The 14,274-nt window shown below is 52.5% G+C and overlaps 1 protein-coding gene across 2 annotated transcripts in view; it reads left to right on the top strand.

Moving 5' to 3' along the window:
* The window catches only part of TTLL10 (tubulin tyrosine ligase like 10), a 30,858-nt gene extending 19,360 nt beyond the window's left edge, over window positions 1-11,498 (top strand). Inside the window, exons 11-15 of one of the 2 annotated variants that reach the window (XM_077763946.1) lie at window positions 896-1,067; window positions 1,655-1,795; window positions 8,844-8,960; window positions 9,290-9,383; window positions 9,875-11,498. In XM_077763946.1, the coding sequence (XP_077620072.1) occupies window positions 896-1,067; window positions 1,655-1,795; window positions 8,844-8,960; window positions 9,290-9,383; window positions 9,875-10,188 (838 nt within the window). In that variant the 3' untranslated portion in view covers window positions 10,189-11,498. The remainder of the gene's footprint in view (window positions 1-895; window positions 1,068-1,654; window positions 1,796-8,843; window positions 8,961-9,289; window positions 9,384-9,874) is intronic. The other variant, XM_077763948.1, reaches the window with a different exon arrangement.
* The last annotated feature ends 2,776 nt before the right edge of the window (window positions 11,499-14,274 follow it).

The following is a 14,274-nucleotide window of genomic DNA, read 5'->3' as shown; positions in this document are numbered from 1 at the left end:
GCCCGGGGGGGGGGGGGACGACGGGGGGGGGGGGGGGGGGGGTCAAAAGGCCCATAGAAGGGTCCTTGGAGATGGAAAGCTGCGGTGCCCCCAGCTGGGCCCCTGTGTAGCCAGCAGAGGTAGCCGTGTCACATTTCGTCCGGGTTGAAGAGGAGATGCCCCCTCACACACACACACACACACACACACACACAGGCCCCTGGACATGGGGGAGGGGCAGAGAGGGTTTGGTCAGTTTGCTCCCGCAGGAAGGCCAGCCTCTCTTCTATCCGCAGCCCCACCAGCCGCAGCCTCCAGGCCTGCAGCCAGAGCTGACCAGCCCTCCCTTGCTCCCTGTGCCTCTGGCCAGGGTCCAGACCCCCAGCCTCACATGGGGGAGGCGATGGGGTGGCATCTGACCTCAAAAATGCTCCTTTGGACCTCGCCATCTGCCAGGGTGGCCGCTGCCACAACTACCATCTCCTGCTCCTCCCCTCCCGCTGGCCCTCTGAGTCTTTACGCCCTCAGCTCCTTCCTCCTGGGATGTCTCCTTCCGGCCTCTCTGAAGCCACTCACCCTTTAAGGCCCAATGTCAGCCCTCCCTCCTCCACGCAATCCTCCCTGCCCTCAGAGCCCCAATCTGCTCACACCCTCAGGGCTCCTAGTGAAAACTAAAACTTGGGGCACCCCAGACCATGCAGTCGGCTGAGATTTAGGAGCCAGGCCCTCCTTCCCAATTCCCTGACTTGTTCAGGCTCAGAAATGTCCCCTTACTGGAGGGACACTCACTCAGCCAGCAGAGAGGGCCCACAGGTCACAGCTGGGACGGGTAGTGCTGAGGAACTGGTCTGGGGTGGGTGGAGAAGGGGACACAGGACAGGCTAGCCACGTGCTCAGCCCCCATGTGTCCCCCCAGGTACATCCAGAACCCACTGCTACTGGATGGGAAGAAGTTTGATGTGCGTTCCTACCTGCTCATCGCCTGTGCCATGCCATACATGGTCTTCTTTGGTCATGGTTATGCCCGCCTAACCCTCAGCCTCTATGACCCCCATTCCAGCGACCTCAGTGGCCACTTGACCAACCAGGTAAGGGCACCCCACAGATGAGAGCCTTTCCTACAGCTTTGGGACAAGATCATTCCTTGGGAACACAGAGGAGAGTTCAGCTATAAGCTGAAGCTCAGACCCAGAAGTGGCCCGGTCCAGAGGTGGCCCCCGGCTGCGCTGTTTGCAGTCAGCACTACTTCTCACCTTCAGCCAGGGAAGGGCATCCTGGTGAAATGACCGATGACTGAACCCTGTGCCTCTGACCCCCAGTTTGGCTCCCTCTAAGTGTGGATGGGGCATGGGTAGAGGTAGAAAATGAGTGGGTTGAGGTCTCTGTGAGGACCTCAGTGGAGAGATCCTGTAGGCAGAGATCTCTTTGGAAGGGTCTTAATGAGAGGATCTAGGTGGGGGCCTCCCGTGAGGATCTGTGGGAGGCTTGACAGTTGAGAGGGTCTCATGGGAGAAAGTGCTGGAGGAGGGTCTCAGCAGGCAGTGTCACTGCAGGGTGTCCTGGGGTGGGCAGGGCCTCTGTGGACCCACAGGGTAGCTGGGTTAGCGTGAGGCTCTCTTTAGGGGCAGGCCCTCTGGGGTGGTCTCCAGGTGCTGCACTGCCCCCCCACCCCCAGTTCATGCAGAAGAAGAGCCCCCTGTACATGCTGTTCAAGGAGGACACGGTGTGGAGTATGGACCATCTCAACCGCTACATCAACAACAAATTCAGGAAGACCAAGGGACTCCCTAGGGACTGGGTCTTTACTACCTTTACGGTTTGTGTGCTTCTCCCCAGTGCCAGCCTGTTGGGGGGAGGGGCGCAGGGTCAAGACCCCTTATGGTATGTGAGGGGCAGGCGCTGGGCACAAGGCGCTCAGTAGTTCCCGGGGGCGTGCATCTGCACTAAAGTGTGCGTCAAGTGTGTGTCCGTGTGTGCTGTGGGTGTGGACGCTGGCCACTCGGAGGGGGCTCCAATTTCTTTCTTCTTCTCTTTCTCTATCGGTAACTCACATGACATGAAGTTCACCATTTTCAAGCATACAGTTTAGTGGTTTTTAATATTTTCACAGAGGTGTGCAGTTACCACCACCTAATTCCTCAAAAAGAAACCCCATACCCATTACCAGACCCTTCTCGTCACCTCGCCCCAGGCCCTGGCAACCACGCGTCCCTGTTCTGGGCATCTCGTAATAATGGTATCATACAAGACGTGGTCTTTCCTGCATGCATCAGCCCTCTATCCCTTTCTGTGACTCAACAATATTTCATTGTAGGGACATACAATTTGCTTTGGTAAACATTTGTCACCTGATGGACATTTGGGGTGTCTGAGTAACGCTGCTATGAATATTCATGCAAATTTATGCATGAACATATTTTCAGTTCTCTTGGGTATACATCTGGGAATGCCATTATGAGGTCATATGGTAACTTATGTTTAAGTTCCTTTCTGAGGAACTGCCAAACTGTTTTCCACAGTGGCTGTAATATTTCACATGCCCACCTGCAACATATAAGGGTTCCAATTTCTCCATATCCTTACCAAACACTTGTTACTTTCTTTCTTTTTCTTTTTTCTTTTTTAGTCATCCAGCAGGTGTGAAACTGTGTCTCATTGTGGTTTTGATTTACATTTCCCTAATGATGGAGGTGTTGAGTATCTTTTCATGTGCCTTTTGGCCATTTGTAGGTCTGCTTTAGAAAATTTTCTATTCAGATCATTTGCCCATCTTCTCTGTTAGGCTATAAGAGCTTTTTATATATTCTGGATACTAGACTCTTATCAAATATGGGATTTGCAAATCTTTTCTCCTGTACCATGATTCACTTTGGTTATAATGTCCTTTTTCTTGCTCAAAATTTTAGATTTTGATGAAGTCCAATTTGTCTATTTTTTTTCTTTCATTATTCATGCCTTTGATGTCATATATAAGAATCCATTGCCAGGGGCGCCTGGGTGGCTCAGTCGGTTAAGCTCAGGTCATGATCTCACAGTTTGTGAGTTTGAGCCCCATGTCGGGCTCTGTGCTGACAGCTCAGAGCCTGGAGCCTGCTTCGGATTCTGTGTCTCCCTCTCTTTCTGGCCCTCCCCCACTTGCATTCTGTCTCTCTTAAAGATAAATAAACATTAAAAAAAAAAAAAAGAATCCATTGCCAAATTCAAAGTCATAAAGATTTGTACCCGTGTGTTTTCTTCTAAAAGTTGTATCATTTAGCTCTTGCAGTTAGGTCATTGCTCCATTTTACGTTAATGTTTGTATGGTGTGAGGTAGGGGTTCCACTTTATTCTTTTGTGTGTGGGTATCCAGCTTTCCCAGCACCACTTGTCAAAGAGACAAAAATCAGTTGCTGAGACACGTGTGGGTTTATTCTATCCCATTCTGTTCCATGGTGTGCGCATCTGTCCTGATGCCGGTGCCGCACTGTTTTGATTGCTGTCACTTCATTCATTCTATGAATGTGTTGTATTATATTGACTGATTGTCATTTGTAGACACACTCTTGCATTCCCGGCATAAGTCACACTCAGACATGGTATATTAGCCTTTGACTGTGCCGCTGGATTTAGTTTGCTAGTACTTCATTGAGTATTTTTGTGTCTACACACGTAAGCAGTACTGGTCTATAGCACTCTCTTGTATGTTTGTCTGGTCTGAGACATATTTCTTTTCTCCTCTATTCTTGGAAAGCTTGTGAAGGATCAGTGTTAATTCTTTAAATGTCTGGAATAATTCACCAGTGAAGCCACCTCATCCTGGGCTTGTCTTTATAGGAAGGTTTTTTTATGACCAACTCAACTTTTCCTTGTTATAGGTTATTCATATTTTCTATTTTTTATCGCCTCAAGCTTGTTAGTTCATCTTTCTAAGAGCTTGTCCTTTTCTTTCAAGTTATCTAATTTGCTTGGAATATAACTGTTTGTACTGTTCTATGAACAATTATAATCCTTTTTATAACCATTTCCATCTCTGTGTAGGTCTTTCTTGATTTTACTAATTTGAGCCTACCTCCATTTTCTTGGCCAATCTGAGAGTTTATCAATTTGGTTGATCTTTCCAGCTTTTGGGTTCATTTATTTTTTTCTGCTGTTTTCCATTCTCTATTCCATTTATAGCCACTCTGATCTTTATTATTTCCTTCCTTCTGCTTATTTTTTTTAAATGTTTATTTTTGAGAGAGAGAGAGAAACAGAGCGTGAGTTGGGGAGGGGCAGAATGAGAAGGAGACACAGAATCCGAAGCAGGTTCCAGGCTCTGAGCTGTCAGCACAGAGCCCACCATGAGGCTAGAACCCACGAACTGTGAGATCATGACGTGAGCTGAAGTTGGACGCTTAGCCAACGGAGCCACCCAGGCGCCCCTCCTTCTGCTTGTTTTGGACTTTTCGCTCCTTTTTCTAGTTTATTAAGGTTGAAGAGTAGGTTATTGACTTGAGATCTTTCTTCTTGTTTTATATAGGTGTTTACAGCCATAAAGTTCCCTCTGAGCGCTGATTTTACTGCATTTTGTAAAATTTTGTATGTTCTCTTTTCATTTCATTTGTTACTAAAGAGTGTGTTTAATTTCCACATATTTGTGAATTTTCCAATTTCCTTTCTCTTATTGCTTTTTAATTTCATTCCATTGTGGTCAGAGAACATACTTTTATGATTTGAATCCTTTAATAATTATCGGGCTTGCTTTATGTCCTAACATATTGTCTACCCTGGAGAATGTTCCATGTGCACTTGAGAAGAATGTACATTCTGCTGTTGTGGATGGAGTGTTCTAGAGACATCTCTCATAGGGTTACTTGGTTTGTAGTGTTGTTCAAGTCTTCCATTCACTTGATCTTCTATCTAAATGTTCTATCCATCATTGAAAGTGGAGTATTGAAGTCTCCAACTATTATTATTGAATCGTGTGTTTTGCCCTTCAATTCTGTTTTTGTTTCATGTATGTTGAGGCTGTATTGTTAGGTGCATGTATATTTATCACTATTACATCTTCTTGTTCTATCATTATACAGTGCCCTTTTCTTTCTCTGGTAACAATTTTTGTCTTAAAATCTATTTTCTCTGATATAAGTATAGCCATGTCAGCTCTCTGATACTATTTGCACAATATATCTCTTTCCATCCTTTCGCTTTCAACCTTTGTCTCTGAATCTAAAGTGAGTCTCTTAGAAACAGTATATCAAGGGTTTTTTATGCATTCTGCCAATCTCTGTTGTTTAATTGGAAAGTTTAATTCATTTACACTTGATATAATCACTGATAAGGTAGGATTTACAGCTTGTATTTTTATATTTATTTAAAAAAATTTTTTTTAATGTTTTTATTTATTTCTGAGAGAGAGAGGGTGAGCAAGGGAGGGTCAGAGAGAGACACAGAATCTGAAACAGGCTCCAGGCTCTGAGCTGGCTGTCAGCACAGAGCCCGACGCAGGGCTCGAACCCACAAACCGCGAGATCATGATCTGCGCCGAAATCGGATGCTTAACCGACTGAGCCACCCAGGCGCCCCCTTTTTTGTTTTAATTTTTTAATATATTTATTTTCTATATGTCATATCTTTTTTGCTTCTCAGTTCCTCCATTACTGCCTCATTTTGTTTTAAATACATATTTCCTAGCATACCATTTCTAGTGTCATTTCTTTTTTTTTTTTTATAGTTTGTGTATTTTTGAGACAGAGAGAGACAGAGCATGAGTGGGGAAAGAGTAGAAAGAGAGGGAGACACAGAATCGAAACAGGCTCCAGGCTCTGAGCTGTCAGCACAGAACCCAACGCAGGGCTCGAACCCAAGAACCAGGAGATCATGACCTGAGCTAAAGTCAGACACTTAACCAACTGAGCCACCCAGGCACTCCATGTCATTTCTTTTTCTATATATTTTTAAATTATTTGTTGTTGCCCTGAAGATTAATATTAACATCTTAATTTATAACAATTTAGTTTGGATTAATACTAAGCTAATTTCAATAGTATTAAAAACAAAAAAAAGCCAAAACATGGGCACTTGGGTGGCTTAGTCGGTAAAGCGTCCGACTTCGGCTCAGGTCACGATCTCACGGTTCGTGGGTTCCAGCCCCACATCAAGCTCTGTGCTGACAGCCAGCTCAGAGCCTGGAGCCTGTTTCGGATTCTGTGTCTCCCTCTCTCTCTGGCCCTCCCCTGTTCACGCTGTCTCTGTCTCTCAGAAATTAAAAAAAAAAAATTTAATTAAAAAAACCCACAGAAACCCTTTTGTTCTTTCATAGTTCTTTACGTCCCTTTAAGCTGTTGTTGTCACAAATTACAGCTCTCTATCCAGCAAAATTATTCTTCAAAAAATGAAGGAGAAATTAAGACATTCTAAGATTTTAAAAACCAGAAGTTATCACTAGTAGAACTGCCCTATGGTCCTTCAGGCTGAAATGAAAGAACACTAGAGAGTAGCTTGAATTCAGAAGAAATAAAGAGCACTCATAAAGGTAACCACATAGTTAAATGTAAAAGGCCGTGCAAATGTATTTTTTGGCCGTTGCTTTTCTTTTATTTAAAAAACAACTAAATAAAGCAATAATTCTAAATCTATGTTGATGGGCACACACACATCATCATTTGAATGTGTCATCCACTGCCTTCTGGAACCCATAGTTCCTGACGAGAAGTTGGCTGTTAATCCTATCGGGGCCCCTTTATGACTCATCACTTTTCTCTTGATTTCAACATTCTCTTTTTGTCTTTTGAAAGTTCGCTTCCGGTATGGGGGATCTCTTTGAGTTTATCCTAACTGGAGCTCATTGACCTTCTTAGGTATGTAGACTTTTTGTTGTTGTTGTTGTTGTTAAGTCAAATTTGGGAAGTTTTTTTTTACCGTTATTTCTTCAACTATTTTTCCTGTCTCGTACTCCCTTCTCCTCCGGGATTCCCGTTATGCGTGTTTGTCAGCTTCATGGTGTCCCCCAAGTCTCTGTAGCTTTGCTTATTTTCATTCCCTTGTTTCTGTTCCTTGGACTGGATCATCTCAACTGACCTATCTTCAAACAACTCAAATCTACTGTAGAGCCCCTATAGTGAATTTCATTTTTCATTTGCTATGCTTTTAAACTCCCAAATCTCTATGTGGTTTCCGTTTATAATTTCTGTCTCTTCCCTGATATTCTCCATTTGGTAAGAAATCATTCTCATATTTTCCTTTAGTTCGTTCCAAGTGAGGTCTTTTCGGGGGTAGGAGGGGAACAGCAGAGAGATCACAACAAAGAGCTACAGTTCTTTGCAAGTCAAGTCCATTCTGCTCTCTTCAGTACTGAGAATGTAGCCTTTTTCAAGGCCAGCACTGAGCTGGGAAGTAGAGGATAAAACTAGGGCAAATTAAAATACTACAAAGCTTGCTGTTCTTACCAAGATTCAAGACTTTTCTTTCCTAAGCACTCCTCAGGTTGCTGCAAGCCTTTGGTTAATTTCCAGAGTTCTGGAAAAGTTGATTCTGATGATTGTTTTTGCCAGGGTTTTTTTTTTTTTTTTTTGGGGGGGGGGGGTTAGTGGCTTATTTTCAGATGTGCTTCCTCTGAATTTTTGCTGATGTTCTTCTTTCCTCCCTTGAACCCACTCAAGCGAGGCTTCTTCTCTTGTGTGTCACTGAAATACTCATTGAGATCATCAGTGACCTCCATGCTGCCAAACCCAGTTCCCAGTCTTCCTCTTCTTCCCTGGTCTGTTAGCCACTTTGGACACAACTGCTCACCCCCTGCTGCTCTTCCTCTATGGCTTCCAGGACCTTGCCTGCCCCCCCCTTGGCCCCTCGCGCTGGCCCCCCGTGTTCCACCTATTGCTCTCTAGAGGCCCAGGGCTCTGCTCTTTACCTGCACCCACTGGGATGAAAGTCTCCTGGCCCCACAATTAAGCATTGGCCCTGATCTTTCTCCCCAGCCTTATATCTCAGGGCCCGTCCACACCCCATCATCAAGCTCATAAACATCTCAATTCCTCTTCTCAATTGACAGGGACTCCATCTTTCCAGAATCTCAGACCAAACACTTAGGGAGAACTATTTCCACAGCTCATAACCCATTCATAAACCAATCAGGTTAGCTCCGCCTCAAAATAGATTCAGAATCCATCCCACCACCTGAATTATTACAACAACTTCCTCATGGCCTCTGCATTTCTCTCCGCATAGCAGCCAGCAGACCCTACTAGGGCATGAGTTAGTTGTGTCCCACCTTCCAACAGCTCTGATCCCAGCATGAAAGGGAATGGGCTTCCCATGCCCCCCTGATGTGACTGGACTCATTTCCTGCTGTCCCCCTAGCTGGCTCCAGCCCCAGCAGCCTCACTCTGCTGTGTGACACCTCAGGCATGCTCCCATTTACAGCTGTGGCTCTCCCCCCAAATTCCCCACCCCTTCCCCCCAGATCCTCCATTCAGTCTTCAGTCTGCTCACTATTTCCTTAGTGAGGCCCAACACACCATACCCCTTTTTACAACCACCACCCCAGAACCCCCCTCTCTAACCCTGCTTCATTTTCTTTTCAATTTCTTTCATTTTCAAAGTATACAGTGGTTTGTGTGCCACGTTTCCTTTCTGTCACTATTGCTGTGAGTGACCTGCCCAAAGCCCTCTGCACTCTTGAGCCCAGTACGTGCCGTGCGGGAGGGGCTCCACATGTTTGCTGAAGAAGTGAACTAGGAGTGAGTCAGTTTCTAGCTGTGAGCCTGTGACTCCGCGTGAAAGTGTGGGCAGTGTGGCTGTGCAGGTGGGGCACCTGGTGGGAGCACAGGTGAGGGGTGCTGTGGTCCCAGGCCTGGGAGGCGTGAGCAGGGGTGATATCCAGCCGCTGCCCCCTGCCCCATCTACAGAAGCGGATGCAGCAGATCATGGCTCACTGCTTCCAGGCTGTCAAGTCCAAGCTCCAATGCAAGCTGGGCTACTTCGACCTCATTGGCTGTGACTTCTTGATCGATGAAAACTTCAAGGTACTGTTGGGGTTTCCCAGGGTGAGTGGGGCCCGGTGGGCAGGTGGAAGGAAGCAGGGGCCATCTGTGTATACCCTGACCACCCAGGCAAGCCCTGGGGTGGAGTCTACAGTCAGACTCCCCCATCCCCCCACCCCCGCCAAGCTCCTGAAGGGCAGTAGACCCTCAGACCCTCAAACCATCAGACTCTTAGCTCCTTGGCCAAATACGAGTGAGGCCACCGAAAAGAAGTGACCTGCCAGGATCACCAGACTTAACGGGCTCCAGGGCTTCAGCCACTTGTTGACCAAGCGTTGGCGGGGAGGGACCCTAACCAGGGGTGCCCGCAGGTGTGGCTGCTGGAGATGAACTCCAACCCTGCCCTGCACACCAACTGTGAGGTCCTGAAGGAGGTGATCCCGGGCGTGGTCATGGAAACCCTGGGTGAGGCCCTCGTGCAAGCCCTGAGAGCCCTCGAACCGGCCCCTCAACGCTTGCCCAGTCCCGGATGCGCCATCCCACCCGCTCCCCAAATTCGGAGGCCCCCCCACAGCTCTCGAATCTGCGGAGGCCCTGCGTGGAAACCCCACCCCCTCGGCTCACGTCCAACAGAAAAAAGCTGCCTGTGCCCACCCCACCCTCCGCATCCCTGCCTGGGTCTCCCCCTCACCACCCCTCCCTCCTCAGAANGCGTCCCCAGCGCCCGCTCCCCAAGACGCTCCCACGGCGGGAGGGGGGTGCTCTGTCCCACAAGCCCCTACTCGGTTGCTGGGACCTGCGCTTGGAGGCAGAGGGTGGAGGAATGGGCGGGGGGCGGGGGTCCTACTGGAAGGGGGTGAGCTCCCCACAGCCGCCTGCTCTGCCCGCTCTGCCCGGGTGGGGCTGCCCTATCACGCGGAAGCCCGCCACATCACCCTGTGTCCCTCATTGACCAGGACTTTCCCGCAGTCCCACAGCCCGCATAAGCCCTACTGCCTGGCTCTGCGACCCCAGGAAAGGATCTGGATCCCCACGGGAAGGAGGATTGCTCAAACGCAAGATTGTTCCACAGACGCTGCCCCTTGGGGCTTCCCTGACCCTGCCTGTGCACAGCTCCTTTCTGGGCCAAGCGGGCACCTGGGCTCCACACTCCCCACCACCTCCATGGGCCCCAACTTTCCCGAAGGCCTGGAGCTGCAGAGCCCCGGAGCGCCTAGGCCGCCGGGGAGGGGGCGCCGCCGTGGCAGGACAGCCCTGCAGGACGTGCTGAGCCCGCACTGGCCCTGCCCTGGCCAGTGCACACATGGCTTCAGGTGTTCCCATCCCTCGTGGGCCCAGCCCTCGGGTTGGGGGAGATTCAGGGCCTCTGGTGTGTCCAAGCCCCCTACGACCACGACTACCAGGTGACCAGGGCCGGTCCTACAGCCACTCGCACCCTCCCCAGTCCAGATCCCAGGGTCCGGGCAACCCCACCACAGCTTGCACACATCCTCCTCACTGGCTCCCTCGCACGCACCCTGTCCTCACCTCTCCATGGTTACCCCCGAGTCACAAAGGCCCTCCTCCTGACCTGGGTCAGGGGCTGCTGGAACGATTCTCTGCTCTGCGTTAGAGTGCTGGGGGGACCTGGGGTCACCAGAGGTCTGCTGGGGAGCGCAGCTCCCTTTCCAGGAACGTGGAAGCTGAAGACCCACTAGAGGGCGCTGCGCACCACTGTCTCGGGCCGGGGAGCAAAGAAAAGCCAGCCCTGCCTGTCCAGTCGCTCACAGCCCACCCACCGCACCCCGGCTCTCCCAACGCACTCTGCTGCCAGCCCCTCATCCTGCTGCTGTGGCCTGGATGACAGGGTTCCCAGACACAAGTCAAGAAGCACACACTTGACACCATGTGCCTGGGGTCCGGGAACCCTAACTCCCCTCCCGGCTTGTCTGTGGTCAGTCTGCGAGGGGCCAAGCTCAGCCACTGCTTGCTGTCCCCCCAAGGCCAGGGAGGGAAGGAAACCAGCTCCGTGTGGGCGTGGGAGTGCAGTGGCCTCCTGGGCAGGCCGAGTACACCCGGGTCTTTGTAAGATGCACACCTGCATCTTTGGGGTCAGGGCCATGTTCCTTGCTAGCACCCAGGCCACTACACAGCCATGTCACTGCAGAGGCACTTCCTGATACCCCTTGGGGCCTCTGTACCTCTGTACCTCCTGTCTTAGTTCACAGGCCTCTCCTGCCCCCTCCTCGCATTGAATGGCATCCGGCCTGCAAGCCCCTGCCCCCAGGTCATCTGCCCCACGTGTTGTGTCGAGGTGGCCCAACAATGCTGTCCCAGAGCACTTCCGCTGTCCCCAGCCACCACACTGGGGCTGCTTCGCCTGTCAGCGTGGCATTCGGAGTGACCTGAGGCTTCAGTGACATGCTTGCTTTCTCTGGCCCTGAGTGGGGGCAAGATGACACGTGCACATTGGCAGCATGGCTGCTCTGTCCAGACCGAGCCCCTTCCTGGGGCTTCTCCAAACACCTGGCCACCTGCTGCTCTGGGGTCCCCGCCACCCCCACAGGAGCACAAATGTCAATAAAGGGAGTTTCTCAAGAACCACCACTGTTTGTTCCTGCCCCAGGAGTGATAGCCATACTCCCGCCCCCCATCTGGATCCTCCCTTGGCCCCACGCAGTGCTCACAGGTCCCAGAAGTGGCCTTGTGGGCCAGAACCATATGGACCTGAGCATCTGGAGGTACCGGGTGCACCCCAGTATTCAAAAGCTATGATGGGCAGCCGGCACTAGAGTGGACAGCATGCCCAGTGCTAGGACGGGCTGCCACCACCATCTAGAGACTGTAATTCAAGGTGAATATGGGCTCCTGAAAGCTGAGTGTCTATCTCTCCCCCCTCCACTCTCCCCTATGCCTCTGCCTTCCCCCACACTCTCCCCCTCCCTGGCTCTCTCTTGGCCTCCAGGGATGAGTCCTGGGGCCCTGCTGGTGGGCGTGGAACTCACCCAGAAATCCCCACCGTCCCTGCATCTTCCATCTGGAGGACCACCCAGCGTTGGGCCCAGGGTCGGCTGAGCACCTTCCATCAGCCATGTGTCTTTTTCAGCCAAAGATCCTGTGGAGCCCCGAAGACTCAGCCCCCGTATACACCCCCGAGCCTGTCTCCCGTGGAATGTGTGTCTGGGAAAAGGGTCTGGAGCAGACCTGGCCCGAATCAGATTTCTGGAAAGCACCTCAGTTCCCAAAGCTTCCTGGAAACATGACACATGAGGGTGGAAGTGGTCATCCCTCCATGGCGGCCACAGCGGCCACAGGGCCACAGAGGTAGCCCTTCTAGGACCCAGTCCTTTTCTGACCTCGAACTCAACCCCTCTAGAAACAGTGGCTTGNCAGTCCTGGCCAAAGCTCCTGAGTGGCCAGGCCCATCACCAGGGACCTATCTTCTTAACAGGCGCACGTCCCAGCACCTGGGGGCAGCCAGGGACTCTGGACAGCTCACTGCAGCTGTCCTAGGCCTGGGGTGGCCTAAGAGGGGCCAGTGTCCAGTTCTGTCTCAGATGGGTCCCAACCCCTCTGTCTAGCTGAGTCCAGGTCTCAGTAAAGGGCGAGGCAGGGCCCTTTTCCAGCAAGGGGAGGGGAGGGGGCTGGTGGGGACCTGCTGTGGCGGAAACACTTCTGGGAACCAAGAGCGGCCTCCAGTCCCTTATATCTAAGGCTGAACAATGTGGACTGCCGCCCCGGGGGGAGGAGCTGCGGTTTTCCGGAACAGCTGGAGAGCTGCTCTCCTGTGGGTGGGGGTTTCCAGGGGAAGCAGTGAGGGGCCTGGAGCTGGCCCCAGGCAGTCTCATGCTGGGGTTCTCTCAGGGCTTGGTGGCCCAGGTCAGGTGATCTGGCAGGCTCTGCTGGTGGGCACATACCCAGTTCCATTCCTAGGACTTGGATTAGCTCAGGCCTCTCCTACCTAAACCCCCCCGATGGTACCCTCTGCACACCCACGCCCTGGGGTCTCCACCTGACTGCCCAGCCGCTGTGCCCCCAGGGCCCTGCACAGACCCTTTTCACAGAAGAGTTGCCCTGAGACTCGCAGAGGCGGAGCCCTCCACGTGTCCCCTCCCTGCTCTGTCTTCGGAGCTGGGGTGCCTCAGGACCAAGCCAGGCTTGCAGATCATGGGGTTCTGGGGGCTCCGAGGAGGGAGGGGAGCAGGAGTGGGCAGGCAGACCTGGGATGAGGACTGGGGGCATCTCTGTGAGGGGCAGCGGGGGAGAGGTGGAGAGAAGGGGGCAAATCCAGCACCCACAAGTGTTGCTCTGAGCCCCCCGAAGCCCTGAGATCTCGGGTGCCAGAGCCCTGCCCCCGGCCCCCAAGCCAGGCCTCACTCGCCCGCCCCCTTTCTTGCCGCTGCCTGAGTCGAGCATCCTCCCCGAACTCCACCTGCGCCTCGGAATCTCCCACCCTGCTCTGTGCCGCCCCCATGCTGACGTTGGGGCGCTGTCGCCTCACACGGTGGGGGGGTGGGGGCTGGGGAGTTTCCATGCTGAGTCAGCGACCCGAGAGGCCCCTCAGAACCTGGGTGTCAGTCAGGAAGGTCCATGACTGCAGACGACTTGACTCCCCTGCCACCACCGCAGGGACAGCTGAACCAGGGCTGGGGAACCCTCTGCCCCAGCGCAGCCTCAGCCAGCACCTCAGGAGGGCCCAGGGCAGCCGTGGGCACCCCATGTACCCTGCCCATGGGGGCAGAGCAGTCAGGTGACCCAGGTGACAAGAGCAAGCCCAGAGGACAGCCGGCTTCCCGAAGCAGGGTGGGTGAGGGGGTGTGGCTGTCAGGTCCCAGGGAGGTCTGCTGAGGGCCCTCCTGGGACACCCCCGGCTTGGCCAGCACTGTGTCTCCCTGTCTCCTGATGCCCAGCCAGTGCCCCTGGGATTCTCTCATTTATTAGCTAACTTACCTGGGTCCTCACCTGGAACGGGGCTCTGTGGGAGTGCCGAGAGCCTGGGATCCAGCAGGCACAGAGAGCACGAGCGTTTCCCATGTGAGTAAGACACGAAGGACTTGTCCACGGCCCTCTTTCCACGAGAGAGGTGGGCTGCTCCACGCTGGGGTGTGGCGGGGTGGGGGCGATGCCCCGGGGGGCGATGCTTGCAGGGCTCTCTACCGCCTTCTTGCTGTGAGCTGGGCACATCTGGCCCACTGCCCACGGAGAGCGACGGGGGGTGAGGGCCAAGGAGTCGAGGCGCTCTCCCGGGCAGGACGGGGGTGTCGGGGAGCCGGAGCCTCGGGACTACGGGCCGGTGGCCAGCTGTGCCGGCACCTGGAGGTGCTGCTGCGGAGACCAGCCTCCCAGGCCTGCCTGCCACACCCCAGGCAGGTGTGCC

The sequence above is a fragment of the Crocuta crocuta genome, unplaced genomic scaffold (assembly GCF_008692635.1).
Source record: "Crocuta crocuta isolate KB4526 unplaced genomic scaffold, BGI_CrCroc_1.0 scaffold13, whole genome shotgun sequence".
In the NCBI taxonomy this organism is placed as follows: Eukaryota; Metazoa; Chordata; class Mammalia; order Carnivora; family Hyaenidae; genus Crocuta; species Crocuta crocuta.
This window is presented reverse-complemented; position numbering and strand designations above follow the sequence as displayed.